The 22,421-nt window shown below is 38.3% G+C and overlaps 1 protein-coding gene across 1 annotated transcript in view; it reads left to right on the forward strand.

Moving 5' to 3' along the window:
* The window catches only part of Plce1 (phospholipase C epsilon 1), a 376,383-nt gene that overhangs the window by 153,585 nt on the left and 200,377 nt on the right, over positions 1–22,421 (forward strand). Inside the window, 1 exon segment of the mRNA XM_087184946.1 lies at positions 16,366–16,651. Coding sequence (XP_087041072.1) covers positions 16,366–16,651 — 286 coding nt within the window.

A 22,421-nucleotide genomic window follows, 5' to 3' on the forward strand; every position in this document is an offset into this window, starting at 1 on the left:
TTATAACAATCATTTATTTAGCCCATGGTCCTACAGATTGACGGAGTGATTCTCCTAGTCTAATCAAATGTTCTCTGCTGGGCTCTTATGCATCTATAGTGGTTGTTGGACCAGCAATTGGAGGATCTAGGGTGGCCTTACTGTGTGTCTTGCTGTACATAAGCTAGCAGCCAAGGTGACTGGAGTGACCAGGCCAAGGTCTCTTGCCCTCCAGCAGGCTAGCTAGGACTTCTTCCATGATAGTTATTACAAAGTCCTCAAAGCATGAGAGAGCCAGCTCCAATGCACAAGTATTTTTCAGCACCCTGCTTGCATCACTTGTGCTAAATTCCTACTGGTTAATCAAATCACTAGGCTAGCCAAAGTTAGTAAAGGAAATATCATCTGGCATTTTTGTAATCTACTACAATCATCACTTGTCACTAACATTGTCAAAACTATTTCTTGCGCATTTACTAAGTGCCAGATCTTGTTGTAATCACAGTATCTTTATCAAAGCTTATAATTCTGCTCACAACCTTGAGGAGAATACTAACTGGAGAAAAGGCAACTGAAGCAGAGAATGACAAAGCAACTTATCCAAGGAAGGTTACCCTGATGGAAAGTGGGAGCTAAGATTCAAAGCAATACTCAAGAGCCACAGTTATAATGATTGTTTTATACTGTCTTTGCATCCCACTCTGTGAGATATCTTCCAGTATTTCTTTCCTTTTGTAAGTGAGTGATCTGGTAGGAAAAGTAACCTCATTTTCACATGTTCCCTAATCATTATCATCTCCCACCACTTTGTGCACACTTACCATTTTTCCAGAAAGCACCAGAATTGGTATGACTGAGATATGTTAGTGTGACTGACTTGATAAAGACTTGTGATACCTTTCTGGTTTCTTGTGAAAGGGTGTTAGCAATGATAGTGGCAGAGTTTCATTGTTAGAACTACTTTTTTCTTTTATCTACCACTTTTTATAATTTTTTTTATTCATTAAGTTTATTGGTACATTTTAGGTATACAATATGATGACATTCATCATTGGGAATTTATACCTGTACCTGATATATCTTGGTTCTGATTTTTTCCCCATTCCTCTGACTTGCCTTCCACCCCTCCTCCCCTCCCTATTTACAAAGACTTTGTTTCCATTTTCTTTTCTCATTTTCCCATATTAATTCCATTCCCTTCTTTCCTTTCCTGTACTCCTCATATTTCCCTTTCCCTTTGGAACTTGTCTTCCTATTTCACATTATCTATTATACCTTTTAGTCCTTATTTATACTTTCAGTTTCTCACACCAGAGAAACTATTCAATATTTACACGTGTGTTCTATTTATTTCAAATAAAAGTGTGGCCTCAATGTTCACCCATTTAGCTATAAATGTGTCTAGATTCTCATTCTTTATGGCTGAGTAGTACTCCATTTTATTAAAAAATGACATCTTTATCCAGTCTGCAGTTGATGGGAAATTGGGCTGTTTCCAAGTTTTAGCTATTACAAACTGTGCTGCTATAAACATGGGTGCACATACATTCTTGTGGTATGATTCTTTTTAATTCTTTTGGGAAGAATAGGGGAATAGCTGGGTCAAATGGGACCTCTAATCCTAGTTTTTAGTGGTATCTCCATACTGATTTCCACAGTGATTGCACCAGTCTACATTCCCACCAACAGTGGAGAAGGATTCCTTTTCCCCCACAACCCGACCAGCATTTGTTATTGGTTGATTTTTTGATAGGTGCCATTCTTTCTGGAGTGAGGTGGAATCTCAGCTTTGTTTTCATTTGCACCTCCAATGACCAGGGGTGATGAACATTTTTTCATATGTTTATTTGCTATTTCTACTTCTTTGTGTGAGAAATGTTTTGATTTTAGTTTAGTGCATGATGAGAGATACAGGTCTAGTTTTAATCTTTGGCAAGATGAAACCCAATTTTTCCAACACCATTTATTAAAGAGGCTGTCTTTCCTCCAGTGAGGGTGTTGGACTCTTCTGGAGTTGTTTCTGCATCTTCTGATCTGTTCCACTGATCCTCGGGTCTATTTCTTTGCCAGTACCATCCTGTGTTTTGTTTTTGTTGTTGTTGTTTGTTCCAGGGATTGAACTCAGGACCTTGTGCTTGCAAGGCAAGCATGGTGCAACTGAGGTAAATCCCACTGAGCTAACAGCCCAGTATCATGCTGTTTTTTTTGTTTTGTTTTGTTTTGGTTTGGTTTGGTTTTTGATACTGGGGATTGAACTCAGGACCTCGTGCTGGTGAGGCAGGCAGTGGAACCACTGAGCTAAATCCCTAGCCCCCCATGCTGTTTATAATCACAGTAGCTTTATAATATAGTTTCAAGTTGGGGATTGTGATACCTCCTACCTTGTCATTGTTGTGTAGAATTGCTTTTGCTATTCTGGGTCTCTTCTTGTTCCAAATGAATTTTTGGATGGTTTTCTCAAGTTCTATGAAGTATCCTGTTGAAAATTCAATTGGGATTGCATTGAATCTATATAGCAGTTTTGGAAGTATGGCAATTTCCACTCTATTGGTTCTTCCTCACCAGGAGCAAGTGATGTCTTTCCATTTTGTTATCCTCTTCAATCTCTTTTTCAGAGTGCTATAGTTTTCAGAGAAGAGGTCTTTGATTTCTTTCCTTATGTTGAATCCCAGGTATTTCATATTTTTTATTGGATGCTATTGTGAAAAGAGGTGTTTCTCCAATTCCTCTCTCAGTCAGTCTATTGTTCGTGTACAGAAAGGCTATTGATTTTTGTGTGTCAACCTTGAATCCAGCTACTCTACTGAATTTGGTTATTAAGTGTAGAAAACTTTTGGTGGAGTTCTTCGGGTCTCCTATAGAGAGTATCATGTCATCTCCAAATAATGACAATTTAACTTCTTCATTTTCTATCTTTATTCCTCTTATTTCTTTCTCTCCTCTAATTGCAGTGGCTAATGTTTCCAGAACTATATTGAACAGGAGTGCTGACAGTGAACATCCTTGTCTTGTTATTGATTTTAGCATGAAGGATTTTAGTTTTTGGCCATTTACTATGATGTTGGCTGTTGGTTTGTCACAGATGGGTTTTATCAGATTGAGATAAAGACTGTCTATACCAATTTTCTATAGGGTTTTTATCATGCATGGGAGTTGGATTTTGTCAAACACTTTTTCTGCATCTGTTGAGGTGATCATACAGTTTTTGTCCTTGGCTCTGTTAATATAGTGTATTACATTGATTGATTTGCATATGTTGAACCATCCCTGCAAGCCTGGAATGAATCCCACTTGGTCAGGGTGTATGATCTTGATGATCTTCTGCATTCTGTTTGCCAGTATCTTAGTAAGGATTTTTGCATCTATGTTCATTAGTGAGATTGGCCTATAGTTCTCTCTTTCACTTGGGTCCTTCTCTGCTCTGGGGATCAAGATGATGCTTGCCTCCAGAAATGAATTTGGGAGTATTGCTTCCCTTTCAATTTCATTGAAGAGTTTAAACAGTAGTGGCAATAGTTCTCTAAATGTCTTGTAGAATTCAGCAGTGAAGCCATCAGGACCTGGGCTTTTCTTCATTGGTAAGTTTTCAATTTTGTTTTAAATTTTGTTCATTGATACTGGGTTGTTTAGAATTTTTCGGTCTTCTTCTTTGAACTTTGGTAATTCATAATTATCTAGAAATCTGTCCATTTCCTCTATGTTTTCCATCTTATTGGCATATAGGTTCTCAAAGTAGGTATTGATAATCGTCTACATTTCTGCTAAATATGTTGTAATTTCACCCTTCGTATTCCTAATTGCATTGATTTGGGCCTTTTCATTCCTTTTTTTTATTTTGATAAGGTTGGCTAAGGGTTTGTCAATTTTTTTAATTCTTTTGATGAACCAACTCTTTGCTTCATTGATTTTTTTCATATTGTTCTCTTAGTCTCTATGACATTAATTTCTGCTCTGATCTTTATAATTTTCTCCTTTGTATGAGCTTTGGCTTTGTCTTGCTCTTCTTTTTCTAGAAGCTTGATGTTCAGCATTAGGTTGTTTATTTGAGCTTGCTGTTTTCCTAATGTGAGAATTCATATGAATTTCCCTAGTAATATGAATTCCCCTCATAAGACTGCTTTCATTGTATCCTATAAATTCCCATATTTTGTACTGGTGTTGTAATTTAATTGTAGAAATTGTCTGATTTCTTCTTTAATTTCCTCTGTAACTCATTGCTTGTTCAGAAGTGTATTGTTCAATTTCCATGTGTTTATGAGATTTTTGTCATTTCTTTTGCTATTTATCTCCAATTTAGTTGCACTATGATCTGATAGTATACAGGGGGATAACTTCAATTCCTTTGCATTTATTTAATCATTTTCTATGAGCAAGTATGTGGTCTATTTTGGAGAATGACTTGTGTGAAGCTAAGAAGAATGTGTATTCTGATTTTGTGGAGTGGAACACTGTAAACATCTGTTAAATCCCTTTGTTCAAGAGTTTGATTTAGTTCTGGTATTTCATTGTTGATTTTTTTCTCTAGTTGATCTATCTATTATGACAGTGGGCTATTGAGATCCCCCACTACATTGTATTAGTGCTTATTTGATTTTTCATATCCGTTAGTATTTGTTTTATATATTTGGTTGCACTACTATTTGGTGCATATGCATGTATAATTGTCATCTCATCCTCTTGGATTTTTCTCTTTACAAGATATAGTGGCCTTCTTTGTCTCTCTTAATTAGTGTTGGTTTAAAATCCACTTGATCTGCAAGTAAAATAGCTACTCCTGCTTTTTTGGGGTTCCTGTTGCATAGTGTATTGTTTTCTACCCTTTAACTTTCAGTCTATGAGTTTCATTCTGAATTAAGTGTGTTTCTTGTATGCAGTATATTGTTGTATCTTGCTTCTTGACCCATTCTGCCAGTCTGTTTCTTTTGATTGGTGAATTCAAACCATTAACATTGATGGTTATAACTGATGTATTCACTTATCCTTTTCATGACCTTTTCCTGTTGTTGGATACTTCCCCTTTGCATTTAATTGCTTGTCTTGCCTGATGGATTCATTCTGCTGGGCTTCCTGGGGTTTTGACCCTCATTGTCTTTTCCTAGGATTTTGTTCACAATTTTTTGGAGTGCAGGTTTGGTATTCATGAAGTTCCTAAGGTGTTCTTTGTCATGAAAGTATCTTATTTCTCCATTGATTTTGAAAGATAGTTTTGCAGGGTACATCAATCGGGGTTGTAGGTTGTTTTTTTTTAGGGCTTGAAATACTTTGTGAAGGCTCTTCTTGCCTTGAGGGTTTGTGTTGAGAAGTCTGCTGTGATTCTGATATGCTTTTCTTTGTATGTGATTTGTTTCTTTAACTGCTTGTAGAATTTTGTTCTTCTGTTGGTTTTCTGGAATCTTGACTATTATATGCCTAGGTATAGATTTTTTTCAATTATGGCTAACTGGAGTCCTACATGCCTCACTAATCTGTATGTCAAATTCTTTTCCCCTGTTTGGGAAGTTTTCTGCCATTACTTTTGTTAACATTTTTTTTATGCTGTTTACACTATCTCTTGTTTCTTCATTGACTCCAGTCAGGCTTACGTTATTCTTCTTTTTATCATCTAACAGCTGCTGGATTGATTTGTCATGGTCCTTTGCTATTTTTAAGAAATCTTTCTTCTCCTGGTCACTAATCACAATCCTGTCTTCTGTATCTGATATTCTGAACTGACATCAGCTCATTCTGCTCTGTAAACTTTCAATGGAGTTTTTAATCTCCTGGATATCTGTTTGTATCTGTTTTGTGGATTCCATGTTTTCTATGCTGGGTTTCCATCATGTTTCTTAACTCCTCTATTTTTTTTATCTGTCTGCTCTAGAGTTATTAATCATGTCTTTTACTATGGACACAATCTCTGTTGTTATCTGAGAAATTATTTCTGATTTTATTTTTTCCAGATCCTCTTTCATTCCCAGTTTAGGGAGTCCAGGTGGTTGAGTTTCAGATTATTCCATCTTGTTACCCACTTGAGGTTGCCTTCGGTGATCTGGAAGTGTGGTTTTCAATCTTGTTTAGGTGTCTTCTCATTTCAACTGATGGAGTCTGTGGAGCCTTTATTTCAGTGACTCTTTGCTCTCCCAGTGGCCTTCAATTCTCAACAAGCCTTGGAGAGGCCTTCTCTGCTCTTCACCACTGTGCCAATTCCTGGGTTCAGAATGATTTCCTTCTGGATCCCTGCACTGGGCTGTTGTCTGGACGGGCTTCTGGCTGGGGCCGGAGCACCCATGCCACTGATGACCAGGTAAGCTTCTCAGTCTAGGGTCTTCTATATCAGGCTGTCTGCCCTTCCTCGTTGTTCACTTAGTCCCATCACTCACTATCTCCTTCAAATGCCTTGTTCTACTTGTGTCTTCAGGCACATGCTGCATATGCAGCCTCTTCACTGGTTTCCATCATGAATTGCCTTCCCTACCTGCTCTAGTTAGAGCTATGTGGCTTTCCAAGGCTTATAACTAACCTTGCTTTCCCTAGTAAACCTTTCATCAAACCTCACAGGGTATTATTTTTCCTCAACTTCTAGAGACCCTCCTTCTGAAGGACTTGTGTGAGACTTAGTGTGTTAGAGATTGCATGCATGACTTAAAGCTGAGAAGAAAACCATGTCCTTAGCTGTACAGCTTCCTACTCACATTCACCCTCACAATATAGCCAGCTGAAGTGAGGATGATACTGTCCAGCAACACTTAAAAGCACAGGTATAACCGCATTATACTGATTATCATAGACTGCTCTGTAGTTACACAACCACCTGCCCTTCCTTGAGAGTAGAGGAGTGCATTCTTTCCTACAAGCTTACACAATAGTAATGGCACTACCTCTGAACACGAGATTGAGCACATTACATGTGTTGCTCAGTGAATTCCGAAATAGCCTAAGAATAGAAGGGTATTATTAGCCCCATTTTAGAGAAAATGAACTGTTTCAAAATATTCAAGTTGTTTTCTCTTGTCAACAACCAGTTCTCTAGTTGGTCAAGGCAGATCCAGGTGTACAACCCCATATACCAAGCTCCATAGCCTGTGCTGTGTTCTGGCACACCATCCACGTGGGCACATTGGCCACCAGAAATTTAATGACAGAATTAAAGCTAATAATGGAGGTTCTGGGTTTCATTAGGGCCTAGCACAGCTCAGCAGGCATCTTCTTAAAGGCTGTTGTAAAAGGGAAATTTGGGGTGTGCAACAGCATAGAGTATATGAATGGCTTGGAGGACATAGAAGTGTCTTCCCTTTCCTGGACATTGATTGATGTCATCAAAGAGAGTGATGTCCTTTCCTACCCTACAGTATTCTTCACTATTCTGACTGAGAGGTCTTTGAAAAGATAATTTTTATTCAGACCTTACACAGTGGCTTTATGTAAACACATAGTAACTGTTGGTTGGTTTGATGATTAAAGACAAGTCAACCAAGGCAAGATGCTCAATGTGGCACAACAGAGACCACACAATGGAGTAAACCTCCATTCCATCATCAGAGGGCTAGGTTGCCTCACACTGGAGTTACATTTCTTGCCAGTTATTTACATACTATCTGGAAAACTCTGGCTCTCCAGAATACTCGAAAAAACCCAAATACCTACAAATGTCAGACCTCATAATATTCAGGCCTCATCTTCCAAATTAGATCCTACAGTATAAAAGGTGTGTACCTTGAAAACTACAGCACTCTGAAGAAGATCAAAAAGGATATAAGAAAATGAAAAGATATCCCTTGTTCCTGGGTAGGAAGAACGAATATAGTGAAAATGGCCATACTTCCAAAACTTCTATATAGATTTAATGCAATACCAGTTGAAATTCCAACATTATACTTCACAGAACTAGAGAAAACAATCAAAAAATTCATTTGGAAGCAGGAGAAACCTAGACTAGCAAAAGCAATTCTAGGCAACAGAGACATGGCTGGGAGTATCACAATCCCCAGCTTGGAACTATACTACAAAGCTACTGTGATAAAAACAGCATGATACTGGCACAGAAACAGGCCCGAGGATCAGTAGAATAAATTAGAAGATGCAGAAACAACTCTAGACATACTCAGCCACCTCATCTTTGACAAAGGAGCCAACCACCCTCATTTGAGGAAAGCTAGCCTATTTAATAAATGGTGTTGGAGAAACTGGATTTCAACCTGCCAAAGATTAAAACTAGACCCATATTTATCACCGTGCACTAAACTAAGATCAAAGTGGATTAAAGATCTAAATATTAAGACAGAAACACTAAACTTGCTGGAAGATAAGTTAGGTAGAACTCTTGATGATATTTACATAGGAAAAGACTTTATGAACAAATCTTCAGTAGCACTAGAGCTAGCACAAAGAATCAACAAGTGGGATCTCATCTTATTAAAAAGCTTCTGCATTGCAAGAGAAACTACCACAGAGCTAAGAGACAACCTACAATGTGGGAAGAAATTTTTAGCAGCTGTACCTCAGACAAAGGTCTACTATCGCGAATATATAAAGAATTGAAAAAAATCAGACCCCCCAAATTTAAATACCCAATTCAAAAATGGGCATCCGAAATGAACAGACATTTCTCAGACAAAGAAGTAAAAGCAGCAAATAAATATATGAAAAAATGTTCAACATCACTGGTCATTCGAGAGATGCACATGAAAACAACACTGAGATTCCACCTCACCCCACAAAGAATGGCTGCTATCAAGAAATCAACCAACAGCAAATGCTGAAGGGGGTGTGGAGAGAAAGGAACCCTTCTCCATTGTTGGTGGGAGTGCAGACTGGTGCAACCACTGTGGAAATCAGTATGGAGATACCTCACAGAACTAGGACTACAGGTCCCATTTGACCCAGCTATTTCCCTACTGGGCATCTTCCCAAAAGAATTAAAAGAATCATACCACAGCGATATATGTGTGCCCATGTTCACAGCAGCACAGTTTGTAATAGCTAAAACTTGGAAACAGCCCAAGTGCCCATCACCTGGACAATGGATAAAGAAGATGTGGTTTTTTTATAAAATGGAGTACTACTCAGCCATGAAGAATGAGAAACTAGAGACATTTATAGCTAAATGGATGCATATTTTTTTCTATTAAACTCTTTTATTGGTACCTGTAGGTATACAACACAATTACATTTCTCATTGGGAATTGTACCTTTATATAATGCATCTTGGTTCTTATTTTTTCTCCATTCCTAGCCCTCCCTTCACGCCCTCCACCCTTCCCTATTTACAAAGACTTTATTTCCATTTTTTCCATTTCTCAGCATTTTTCCTTACCCTTCTTTCCTTTCCCCTGCCCCTCCACTACCCCTACCCCTTTGGACCTTTTCTTCCTATTTTACATTATCGATTATTCATTCTAATCCTTGGTACATTTTAGGTATACAATATAACGACATTCATCATTGGAAATTTGCACCTTTACATTGTCTCTCTTGGTTCTTATTTTTCACCCTTGCCCAACCCTCCCTTCAACCCCTCCAGTCCTTCCTATTTACAAAGATTTTGTTCCTATTTTTCCATTTTCTCATATTAATCCCATTCCCTTCTATCCTTTCCCCTAGCCCTCCCACTTCTTTGCCCTTTGCCCCTTTTCTTCCTATTTCACATTACCTATTATACATTTAGCCCTTATTTACACTTTCAGTTTCTCACACCAGAGAAACTATTCGTATTTACACATGTGTGTCCTATTTATTTCACTTAAGAGTATTGCTTCAATGTGCATCCATTTAGCTATAAATGTCTCTAATTTCTCATTTTTTATGGCTGAGTAGTACTCCATTTTATTAAAAAACCACATTTTCTTTATCAAGTCTCCAGTTGATGGGCATTTGGGCTGTTTCCAAGTTTTAGCTATTACAAACTGCGCTGCTGTGAACATGGGCCCACATACATCACTGTGGTATGATTCTTTTAATTCTTTGGGGAAGATCCCCAGCAGAGGAATAGCGGGGTCAAATGGGACTTCCAGTCCTAGTTCTGTGAGGTATCTCCATACTGATTTCCACAGTGCTTGCACCAGTCTACACTCCCACCAGTAGTGGAGCAGGGTTCCTCTTTCCCCACAGCCCCGGCAACATTTGTTATTGGTTGATTTCCTGATAGCAGCCATTCTTTCTGGAGTGAAGTGGAATCTCAGTGTTGTTTTCATTTGCATCTCTCGAATGACCAGTGATGTTGAACATTTTTTCATGTATTTCTTTGCTATTTCTACTTCTTTGTCTGAGAAATGTCTCTTCGTTTCAGATGCCCATTTTTGGATAGGGTCTTTAAATTTGGGAGGTCTGATCTTTTTAAGTTCTATATAGATTTGAGATAGTAGACCGTTGTCTCAGGAAGAGCAGGTGAAGATTTTTTCCCACATTGTGGGTTGTCTCTTCACACTGCTGGTGGTTTCTCTTGCTGTGCAGAAGCCTTTTAATAAGAAGAGATCCCACTTGTTGATTGCTTGTGCTAGTTCACGGGAAACTGAAGTTTTGTTCATAAAATCTTTTCCTACACCGATGTCTTCAAGGGTTCTACCTAACCTCTGTTCCAACTGGTTCAGAGTTTCTATTTTAATATTTAGATCTTTAATCCATTTTGATTTTAGTTTAGTGCATGGTGAGAGATACAGGTCTAGTTTTAATCTTTGGCAAGTTGAAGCCCAATTTTTCCAGCACCATTTATTAAAGAGGCTATCTTTCCTCCAGTGAGGGTGTTTAGCTCCTTTGTCAAAGATGAGATGGCTGAGTGTGTCTGGTGTTGTTTCTGCATCTTCTAATCTGTTCCACTGGTCCTCAAGTGTCTTTCTTTGCCAGTACCATGCTGTTTTTATCACAATAGCTTTGTAGTAGAGTTGTAGGTTTGGGATTGTGATGCCCCCTGCCATGTCTCTGTTACCTAGAATTGCTTTTGCGATTCTGGGTCTCTTCTTGCTCCAAATGAATTTTTGGATGGTTTTCTCAAGGTCCATGAAGTACGCTGCTGGGATCTCAATTGGAATTGCATTAAATCTATATAGCAGTTTTGGAAGTATGGCCATTTTCACTATATTAATCCTTCCTACCCAGGAGCAGGGGATGTCTGTCCATTTTCTGATATCATCTTCAATCTCTCTTTTCAGAGTGCCATACTTTTCAGAGAAGAGGTCTTTGATTTCTTTCGTTAGGATGATTCCTAGGTATTTCAGTTTTTTGTATGCTATTGTGAAAGGAATTATTTGCCCTATTTCTCTCTCAGTGAGTCTGTCATTGGTGTAGAGGAAAGCTATTGATTTTTGTGTGTTGACCTTGTAACCAGCTACTTGACTGAGTTTGGTTATTAAGTCTAGAAGACTTTTGGTGGAGTTCTTGGGGTCTTCTATATAGAGTATCATGTCATCTGCAAATAATGACAATTTGACTTCTTTGTTTCCTATCTTTATTCCTTTTATTTCTTCCTCTTGTCTAATTGCCGTGGCTAATGTTTCCAGAACTATATTGAACAGGAGTGGTGATACTGGACATCCTTATCTTGCTCCTGATTTTGGTGTGAAGGATTTCAGTTTTTGACCATTTAGTATGATATTGGCTGTTGGTTTTTCATAGATGGCTTTTATCAGTTTGAGGTAGAGACCATCTATTCCAATTTTTTGTAGGGTTTTTATCATAAATGCATGTTGGATTTTTTCAAATGCTTTTTCTCCGTCTATGGAGATAATCATATGGTTTTTGTCCTTGGCTCTATTGATATAGTGTATTACATTGATTGACTTGTGTATATTGAACCATCCCTGCATCCCTGGGATGAATCCCACTTGATCAGGGTGTATGACCTTCTTGACGATCTTCTGCATTCTTTTTGCCATTATCTTATTGAGGATTTTTGCATCTATGTTCACTAGTGAGATTGGCCCATAGTTCCCTTTTTCAGTTGGGTCTTTCTCTGCTTTGGGGATCAAGGTGATGCTTGCTTCCAGGAATGAATTTGGGAGTATTGCTTCCCTTTCAATTTCATTGAAGAGTTTAAACAGTAGTGGCAGCAGTTCCTCTCTAAATGTCTTGTAGAATTCAGCAGTGAAGCCATCAGGACCTGGGCTTTTCTTAGTTGATAAGTTTTTAATCACATTTTCAATTTCATTGGTTGATGTTGGGTTGTTCAGAATTTTTAGGTCTTCTTCATTCAACTTTGGTACTTCATATGTATCTAAGAATCTGTCCATTTCTTCTGTGTTGTCCATCTTATTGGCGTATAGGTTCTGGAAGTAGGTATTGATGATCCTCTGGATTTCTGCTGGGTCTGTTGTAATTTCACCCTTTTCATTCCTAATTGCATGGATTTGGGCCTTTTCTTTCCTTTTTCTGACAAGGTTGACTAAAGGTTTGTCAATTTTGTTGATTCTTTCGAAGAACCAACTCTTGGCTTCATGGATTTTTTTGTATCGTTCTAGTCTCCATTGCATTGATTTCTCCTCTGATCTTTATAATTTCCTCCCTTGTATGAGCTTTGGGGTTGTCCTGCTCTTCTTTTTCTAGAAGCTTGAGGTTCAGTATCAGGTTGTTTAATTGGGCTCGTTCTGTTTTCCTAATATGTGCATTCACTGCTATGAATTTCCCTCGTAAGCCTGCTTTCATTGTGTCCCATAGATTCTGATATGTTGTATTGTCATTGTCATTTAATTGAAGGAACTGTCTGATTTCTTCTTTAATTTCCTCTGTGACCCATTGGTTATTCAGAAGTGTGTTGTTCCATTTCCACGTGTTTATGAAATTTTTTGAGTTTCTTTTGCTATGGATTTCCAATTTCATTGCACTATGGTCTGATAATATACAGGGGATAAATTCAGTTCCTTTGCACTTACTTAAACATGTTCTATGTGTGAGTATGTGGTCTATTTTTGAGAGTGACCCATGTGCAGCTGAGAAGAATGTGTATTCTGATTTTGTGGGGTGGAAGACTCTGTAAACATCTGTTAAGTTCATTTGTTCAAGAGTTCGATTGAGTTCTAGTATTTCATTACTTATTTTTAGTCTAGTTGATCTATGTATTTGTGACAGTGGGGTGTTGAGGTCCCCCACTACAATTGTATTAGTGCATATATGACATTTCATGTCTTTTAGTATTTGTTTTATATAGTTGGGTGCACTAGTATTTGGTGCATAGATATTTATGATTGTCATCTCTTCCTCTTAGATTCTTCCCTTTACAAGGATGTAGTGCCTTTCTTCGTCTCTCTTAATCAGTGTTAGTTTGAAATCTACTTGATCTGACAAGAGGATAGCTACTCCTGCTTTTTGGGGGGATCCTGTCACATGCAGTATTGTTTTCCCCCCTTTAACTTTCAGTCTATGAGTTTCCTTTTGAATTAAGTGTGTTCTTGTATGCAGCATATTGTTGGATTTTGCTTCTTGACCCATTCTGCCAGTCTATTTCTTTTCATTGGTGAATTGAGACCATTAACGTTGATGTTTATAACTGAAACATATTGACTTGTCATTGCCATGACTTTTTCTTTTTGTTGGGTTCTCCCCCTTTCCATTTAATTTCTTGTCATGCCAGATGGGTTCATTCTGCTTTGCTTCCTGGGGTTGTGATCCTCAATGTCTTTTCCTAGGATATTGTGCAAAATTCTTTGGAGTGCTGGTTTGGTATTCACGAAGTTCCTAAGGTGCTCTTTGTCATGAAAGTATCTTATTTCTCCATCCATTTTGAAAGATAGTTTTGCAGGGTACATCAATCTGGGTTGGAGGCTGTTTTCTTTTAGGGCTTGGAATATGTCACTCCAAGCTCTTCTTGCCTTGATGGTTTGTGTTGAGAAGTCTGCTGTGATTCTGATGGGCTTTCCTTTGTATGTGATGTGTTTCTTTTCTCTGACTGCTTGGAGAACTTTGTTCTTCTGTTGTGTTTCTGGAATCTTAACAATTATATGCCTATGTGTAGATTTTTTTTTGATCAAGGCTATTTGGAGTCCTATATGCCTCACTTATCTGTATGTCAAGGTCTTTTCCCCTGCTTGGGAAGTTTTCTGCCATTATTTGTGTGAAGAGATTTTTTTATGTCATCTCCACTCTCTCCTGTTTCTTCATTGAGCCCAATCAGTCTTATGTTATTCTTCTTTGCATCATCTAGCAGCTGCTGGATTGATTTCTCATGTTCCCTTATAATTTTGAAGTAATTTTTCTTTTCCTGATCACTAATTGTAATCTTATCTTCTATATCTGAAATTCTGTCCTCACTTTGGCTCATTCTGCTGTGTAGACTTTCAATGGAGTTTTTAATGTTCTGGAAATCTATTTGCATCTGTTTTATGGATTCCATTTGTTTCTTATGTGGGATTCCATCATGTTCCTGAGCTCCTCTCTAGATTTATTAATCATGTCTTGCACTAGGGGCACAATTTCTCCTGTTATCTGAGAAATTATTTCTGATTTCATTTTTTCCAGATCCCCTTTTGTTGGCAGTTCAGTGGGTCCAGGTGGTTGAGTATCAGAATGTTCCATCGCATTTCCCTTTGAGGTTGCTGTAGGTGATCTGGAAGTCTGGTTTTGAGACTTATTTACGTGTTTTCTCATTTTGACTGGGGCGGGGGGCTGTTAGTGCCTGCACGGATTACCTCCTCTGAGCTGGGAGAGGTGGGACAGGGGCCAGGAGCAGCGGTAGGGATGGTGACCCAAAAGCCCTTTCCTGTGGGCTGGGAGCAGCCGGAGGGATGGTGGCCGGGAAACCCCTTCCTCTGGACCAGGAGCAGTGGGATGGTGGCTCAGAAGCCCCTCCCTCTGGGCCGGGAGCGGTGGGAGGGATGGTGGCCCGGAAACCCCTTCCTCTGGTCCAGGAGCAGCGGGACAGAAGGTGGTCCAAAAGCCCTTTCCTCTGGGCCGGGAGCAGCGGGAGGGATGGTGACCGGGAAGCCCCTTCCTCTGGACCAGGAGCAGTGGGACGAAGGCTCAGAAGCCCTCACCTCTGGGCCGGGAACATTGGGACTCAGTACCTTGGTCTGGTGGTCTGATGTCCTCCGCCTCTTTGTAGTGTGGAATCAGGTGGCTGCCTGTCTGCAGCGGGGTGATTCCGTGTCTTCCGCGTGACTCAGGACCTCGTTAGGGCGTGCACAGACCTGCCTGTCTGCAGGGGGCTGATTGGGCGTGTTTTGTGCGACTCAGGACCTCGGTAGGGCATGGGCAGACCTGCCTGTCTGCAGCGCTGTGACTCGGCGTCTTCAGTGGATGCATATTGAGGCCATACTCTTAAGTGAAATAAATAGGACACACCTGTGTAAATACCAAATAGTTTCTCTAGTGTGAGAAACTTAAAATGTAAATAAGGATGAAAATGATTAAAATAAACAATTGATAATTTGAAATGGGATAAGGTCCAAAGGTGTAGGGGTGGCGGGAGGGGAGCGGAAAGGGAAGAAGGGAAAGGAAAGATTATGAGAAAGATAAAAAAATGAAAACAAAGTCTATGTAAATAGGGAAAGGTGGAGAGGGTGAAGGGTGCACAGGTAATGGGGAAAAGAATAAGAATTAAGATACATCATGTTCAGGTACAAGCACCCAATGATAAATGTAAATGTATTGTATACCTAAAATGTACCAATAAATATATATAATAAAAAAATAAAATTAAATTAAAAGGTGTGTACTATTTACATTGCCCCACAGTTTTAAATATAGTACCTAGCACAGAACAAGGTCTGTGTTATACATGTTGAGCAACTGTATTAAAAAGGACAGGGGACATAGTTGGGAACCTGTCCTAATAATCCAGTCTTATTGAGATCATTCTTGGTGAATTCAAGTCATAAATAGAGATGAAATCAGCACAGTGAAAAAGGTAGGGGAGGTACTGTCAACTCTTTGAATGTAGGTGACAAAGGAGGAAGAGAAAAGAACATTCAGAGACTTTGATTTCAGCTGATGAAGTGGATTATGCCAAAGAGAAAAATGGAGGAATCCTCCTTCCCCATGGCCCTCTCATTCTCAATTCAGTCAGAATTGAGGCAGGTTGAATGCCAGGCTAAAGTGTTTCATGGAGGCAGACATAGGACATTCAAAAGAGTCTGAAAGGATAAGAAGGAAAAGTTTTTCTTTGTCTCTCTGAAGAAGAATTTTGCTCTTCTGTGGAGGAGGAGAATTTTGAGCTGAATGTATTTTTGCTTGGTACAACTTTAAGTGTTCTGTTTGATAGCAGAGTTGTTTGAATGGCCTATTTTATAACTACACATAGCTTTTTCAAATAAATGGTGTCTGTAGAATGTTCAGGTTAATGCATGAGTCCGGTGCTCAAGCGTGTTTGTGCTTAGAGCGACTGAACTTTCTTTCTTAATAAGTCATCTTGGCATTTTGTCAACAAGTTAATTTGCTTTTCTAAGAAACTAGATTAATACTTCCTGTGCTTTGTGCTATTCACAGATCTACAATGCAGTGAGAAGAAAAGAAACAGAAGATACAATTGGATCTCTTCTCCATTTCTTCACAAAGCTCCCAGCCCCTGAGACAGTCTGTGGAAGGATTAGTCTTGGTCCATGCTTAAAGCAGTGTGTCCGAGACACTGTATATGAGTACCGTGCCACCCTCCAAAGGACTTCCATATCTCAGTACATCACTGGTTCTCTCCTAGAGGCAACCACTTCTTTAGGAGCAAGAAGTTGTCTTCTCAGTACTTTTGGAGGATCCACTGGACGAATGATGTTGAAAGGTAATGTTTAACATGTCACTTTTAACTTTTCACCTTTGCCTTAGAAAAGAATCTAAGTTAACATTTATGCATCTCTTGATGGAAAATTGAGTTCGTGTATCAGCCACTTTAAGTAACAATAACTACTTTGGGATAATATATAGTCCCTATTAAAATCTCTTTAGGGTATAAACATTCTAAACAGTAAGCATTAAGATTTTGAAATTTCTTTTTCAAAACAAGTAAAGGGTTAAAATCCTATCTATAATTAAAAAAAAATATATTCAGGCAGGTGGTGTCTCCTAGTGGTGTTCACGGCAGATGTCAGTACTGTGACAAGGTACTAATAAACAAGCATGGTCATGTGGTCACATTGAAAACCACCAGTGGTTTGGAATAGAGTGAAATGTAGATCTCCTTCAAACAGAGAACCAATATGTTCCTATCGACCAGGAAAGCTAAAGACTATCTTCTAGTGAATTCTACCTTAAAAAGATAGGTAGGCATAGTGCTTTAATATGAAAGCCAATGGAAAATAGGGTCTTTTAGCTTCTGACCTTCTCAGTAGTAGCAGACAGGCAGGTCAGAAATGGCAGCACACCAAAGAACCTTGGAGACTTGTTCACTGTACAGCTGTCACAAGCCACTTGGCTGTCTTCCCTGGTAGGAAGCTACTAGCCAGACAGGGATGATGCAGAGATGCATTCCACTACCTGGGGGCTGCTAAGTGTTCCAGCCGATATCTGCAATTTCTCTCAAGAAGAGTAGCTATTAGCCAACAGTGAGCCCTGATCCCAGAGTCAGCAGTCCAGTGACCTTCCTTCTTGATCCTCAGCCTTTCTGATGCCACCCATACACCTGCCAGCAGACTTAAAAGAGATGCTGCCACCTCCATGTGTACTGTGTTGGGTGACATGTTGGTTTGTCTCATAGAATGACCTTAACTTCTAGGCATTTTTTTAAAAAATCATGCAATATGGAAATGCTAATCCAAGAGACTAATGGGGAGAAACTTGATTTCATATATTCAATAAAGAAACTCTTAAGCTCCTACTTGTTTCCATGTGCTAGGAAAATAAAAGAAAACCATAATTCCTGCCCTCAGGAGCTTATATTCTCTAGGTGGTAAACAGGTTTCCCTATACACAAGATTCAAGATTTCCCCACTCTGATGTGGCCCCCAGAGAATGGCAGGCTTGCATTCTTTATCAGTGCTCTTCCAAGGAAGCTGAGCTTAGATTAGCACGAGGAATTAGTATTCCTTAAGTGACTGTTACTGTATGCCAGGACCTCATCCTGGAAGCTCAGCAACCTGTCTTATCACATACCCACTATGGACAGCAGAGCTCAGACGTTATGGGAGATCCTATTGAAGTATTAAGTCAATTTAAACTGTTTATGAGGAGGCAGATTTGCATGCACCAAGTAATCAAAAAGTACTGTAAAACTGCAAAGAGGTTAGCGCCAAATATTGTGGAAGTGTCTATAAGTGTTCAAAGAGTTTGAAGGAGTTAATATTCTATATGATGAATGGCTTGTTTTGAAAAGTGAGGCTTCAAATAAACAAAAGTCCATTCAAGCTACTTTGTTTCTTCTACATGAATTTGCTAAGGGACAGATCTCTAAGTTCCCTAACCAAAGTAGGCATGCCTCCAGTCTTCTACAGACCTATGGGGAGAAAGAAAGGTCCTTAGACACTGTTTCTGTTTCCTTAATAGTAATTTTATCATGATTGCTATTTGCACTTCCCTGTTCAAAGTACACACTCATAGATCAACGTTCACAGCTAAGAAACTCACCCAACCGTCACATAATTTGTGATCTTTCAATTAGCATTTTAAGCAAGAGTTGAGGGTTTCTTTAACCTTCTGTTTTTATTTCTTTAATCATTTTTAATGACTCTCTACAAGTTGTTCAACTAATACAATTGGCTTGTCTTCTCTGGGCTTATTTCTGCAGCTCCTGGCTTGTTTTCTTAGAAACATTTTCAACTTCAGTGCCCTCTCCCAACTTCAGGGACTTCTTCAAAGTCTTTTTGTTCCCTAAACATATCTTCTTCAATATGTAGTGGGAAAAAATACATTTAGTAAAACCAGGTAAGTTTTTCACTAGAAAAAAACATAAATATGTGCAGTGAGGTGTATGTTCATTAGCTTGACTGAGCCATCCCACAATGTTTCGGAACATCATATTGCATACAATTTTTAAAAATTAAATGTTTGAAAAACCAGATGGGTTTCCAAGTCACAAGATAGCCACAGAATCCATACAAGCACCTATTGGCTTGTGGGTCTTGAATCCTGATGGTCGTGTGCCTGTATACTCTACCAAGCAATCTGGAGGAAGCACTGGCTGCTGTGATTTGGTTGGCTTCTTTTACTGTTCAGTACATGTCTTTTGGCATAAATTTGGTTTACAGCTTTCAGCTCTGAATTGCTAATGAAAATCTGTGAGGAGTTTCTAAAACACACGTTCCATTTTATAAGTGAATTGTGTTCTAGAAGTTCATTTCTCAGGAGCTGTTTAGAACTTAGAACACTTGCCTGGAGAAACAATATTAAAAGTGACTTGGTTTCCAGATTCTAGTCTTTAAAAATCCTTTTAACTCGTAACACAGTTAAAATTTACATATTTCTCCTAGAATGAAGAGAGGAAACAGTACTATTGAAATGCTGAGCATCAGCCTCCAAGAAAAAAAACAATACAAGAGAGTTAAAAGATATTTTTGCTGCAGAGAAATAATTTTAATTGAAGGTGATTAAAGAGTTAATGTAAAATTTTTATGATGACTGAAAAGAATTTTTAGCCATTTCTGAGATTTTAGATGTTAGTAGCTGTGGTTCTTTGTTATAGTTAATACTTTCAGGCTCATACTTTCAGGCTCATACTTAGATGAAAGAATCAGAAAATTATCCCAAGTATCTTTTTTTTCCTTTTTAAAAATGAGAGGCTTATAAATGGAATGAAGAAGGGCAGAAGGAGACAGCACATGATTTTAAAACTTTTTCCCAGAGAGAAAGGGAAAGGAAAGGGTCAAAAGAATGACCTCTTCTGTGGAAGAAATCATGTTTGAAATCCGTTAAATGGAATTGGGAAAGGTAGACAGAAAAGGAGAGGAAAAAAAGACAAACGCTTATGATTTCACTTATATGAGGCACTTATAGTAGTAGAAATCCTAGAGACAGAAAGTAGAAGGGTGTGAAGAGCTTAGGATAAAGGGAGAATGTGAATGTTGAAGGATATGAAGTTTCAGTTTTACAGGATGAGCATTCTGGAGATGGAAAATGATACAACCATGTGAATGTCTGTAATACCAATGAACTATGTCCTTAGAAATGCTATGATGGGAAATTTTATGTTTGTATTTTGCCACAATAAAAAAGAAATGAAAGGAAAAAGAAGGTCTTTCATCCCAGGTCTCTTATGAGGTTAGAAAGAACTGAGGAGCTTGTCTCCTGAAAGTGATTAAGATCACAGTTGAGGACTGCAGCAGCCAGCAGTGAGTACAAATAGGAGGAAAGAATGCCCAGCCAGTTGATCATTATCCCCAAATCAGGAGTTGGTAACTCAGAGCTTGATTGTCCAGAATTTGAAGCTGTGCAGTCTATAGGATGGTACCGAAAGACAACCAACAAATCAGAACACAAATTACCTGGTTTTCTGCCTTCAGGACTACCAAGGATGGTCTTTGTCTTAAGCTGAAAGTTTCCCAAATTATTAGAAACATTTTCTAATATCAAGTATTGAATAGCAAGGGTGTGCCCTTGAGTACAAGAGTGTTCTATCTCCAGTGGAAAAACTGAGTTTACCCCATCTGGTAAGAGACTTCCTCCAGTTTGATAGAGATAAGCTCTTCCTACTTCCTGTCCTCTTCTTCCCCTCACATTAACTTTGTCAGAATCCCGGGACTAGAATAATACAGCAGTGACAGTCAGAAGAATTATTGACTTCAATAGTCAAGAAAAAGCAAAATAAAAGAAAAGAAAGAGAACAAGTGAGATAATTCAATGTAAAGAACTAAAAAGCAAACTAGAATAATAAAATAATGAGAGCATTTTTCAAATAATGCAGCTAAGTGTTCTCAAATGTGCACATGGTACTAACGAACACAACATATTTAGTGCATTAAACACAAGATTTTACTTCTCATATTTTTTTGAGTAAAATTTGTAAATTAAGGGGTTAAATATTACATATAACCAGGACAATGCTTAGTTACCCATATTTAAATTATGCAGTGCATATTTAAATTACCCAAATTTAAAACTCCACTGTTCATTTGTAACAAGTTTAAGTATGTGTGATGTGATAACTATATTGAAGTTACTGGTCATATGTAGACTGTAAATTAGCATATTAATATGAAAACAAAATGTACCTTAAAGATTTAATATTCTTATTTGAAATTAGGAAATATTTTGCTTCTGATAGAAAAGCATGATAAGTTTTAACTTGTTTTCCTTTCACCACACTAAGTATAGCCTATTTGTGTCTTTTTCTGAAATTAACAGTTTTAATATAAAAATAGAAGTCACAGTCAAAATACATATACACATTTAAAATGAATGACTATATTTCATAAATAATTTAGTTTATAATAGCTGTCTTAGTTAACTTCCTTATAATCAAAACAATTACCCTTTACGTGCCTACCAGGCCAGAAAGGCATGTGCATAGTTCTAATTCCAAGGTTTAACTTTATTTAAAGAAATACCATGATTTATTAGTTTTGTCACCTTGAAATTATTTTTGAGTGTTAAGTATGCTTTAATGTAATACTGTATTGTTTCTGTGTCAGTTAATCAACTAAGAAATACTCACTGGTTCCCCAGTGTAGTCTTGTGCTATGTCACCTATGGAAAGAATGCAAAAGACTATTTATATATATAGTCTTCACCTTGTAAAATAGTATTTTTCATTCCAGAGAAAACATAATATTAAGTTTCCATCTACTGGAATAGCCCTTACCACCTAAAGAGAATCCATAGTGCATGCCTATAATCACAGCACTTGGGAGGCTGAGGGAGGAGGATCGCTGTGAGTTTGAGGCTGAGATCAAGGCCAGGCTGAACTGCATAGGGAGACCCTGCCTCGAAAAACAAACAAAAATTCCATAAAGTGCTGAATTACTGAGTTGAAGTGGTATCAGTAGATCAAAGAGTCAAAAAGTTTGGTAGGTACAGGACAAACCTATCTGCCGTGGGGCCACAGGAGGCCAAGTATCATCAAGGAGTGGGATTCCATACACAAGTATAACTGTATCACTCCACACCAGCTGTAACCCAGGAGTGTGTTTCCATGACTAGATATAATCTAAAGATGGCACTCCATGTCAAGGTGTGAATGGATCTAGCTTGAGCTGGGAGATTAGTTGCATTCAAATCTTTTATTTTTCCTAGTTTTGCCTTAGAAATGATCGTGTGAAAAATTCTGTCCTATATCTGAGTAAAATGTTGACCCAGAGAGAAGGAGGGTTAGAGGAAAATATGTCAGATAATTAAGGGATGATTAAGCTCTAAACACTGAATTCAAAAAAGGTGATTGGTAAGGGTGGCAATACAGGACAGGCACTGAGGGTTTCAAATAAAAATGGCAAGTCCTGACTACATATTCCAGAAATCCATTTGCAAGAGAGTTGTTTGAAATACTGTTCCTAAATCTAATCTAACAGTGCTTAGATTCCAGGCTTTCCACAAAACTTGCTGAATATTAAAAGAGAAAAATAATCCTAAAAGATGAATTTTCAGTATTGCCAATGTTCCAGAAAAACAAGCTGGACTAAAAAAGTGTT

This window comes from Heterocephalus glaber, unplaced genomic scaffold (genome assembly GCF_053883595.1).
Source record: "Heterocephalus glaber isolate CG9 unplaced genomic scaffold, H.glaber_assembly_v1.0 deba00001497, whole genome shotgun sequence".
NCBI lineage: Eukaryota > Metazoa > Chordata > Mammalia > Rodentia > Bathyergidae > Heterocephalus > Heterocephalus glaber.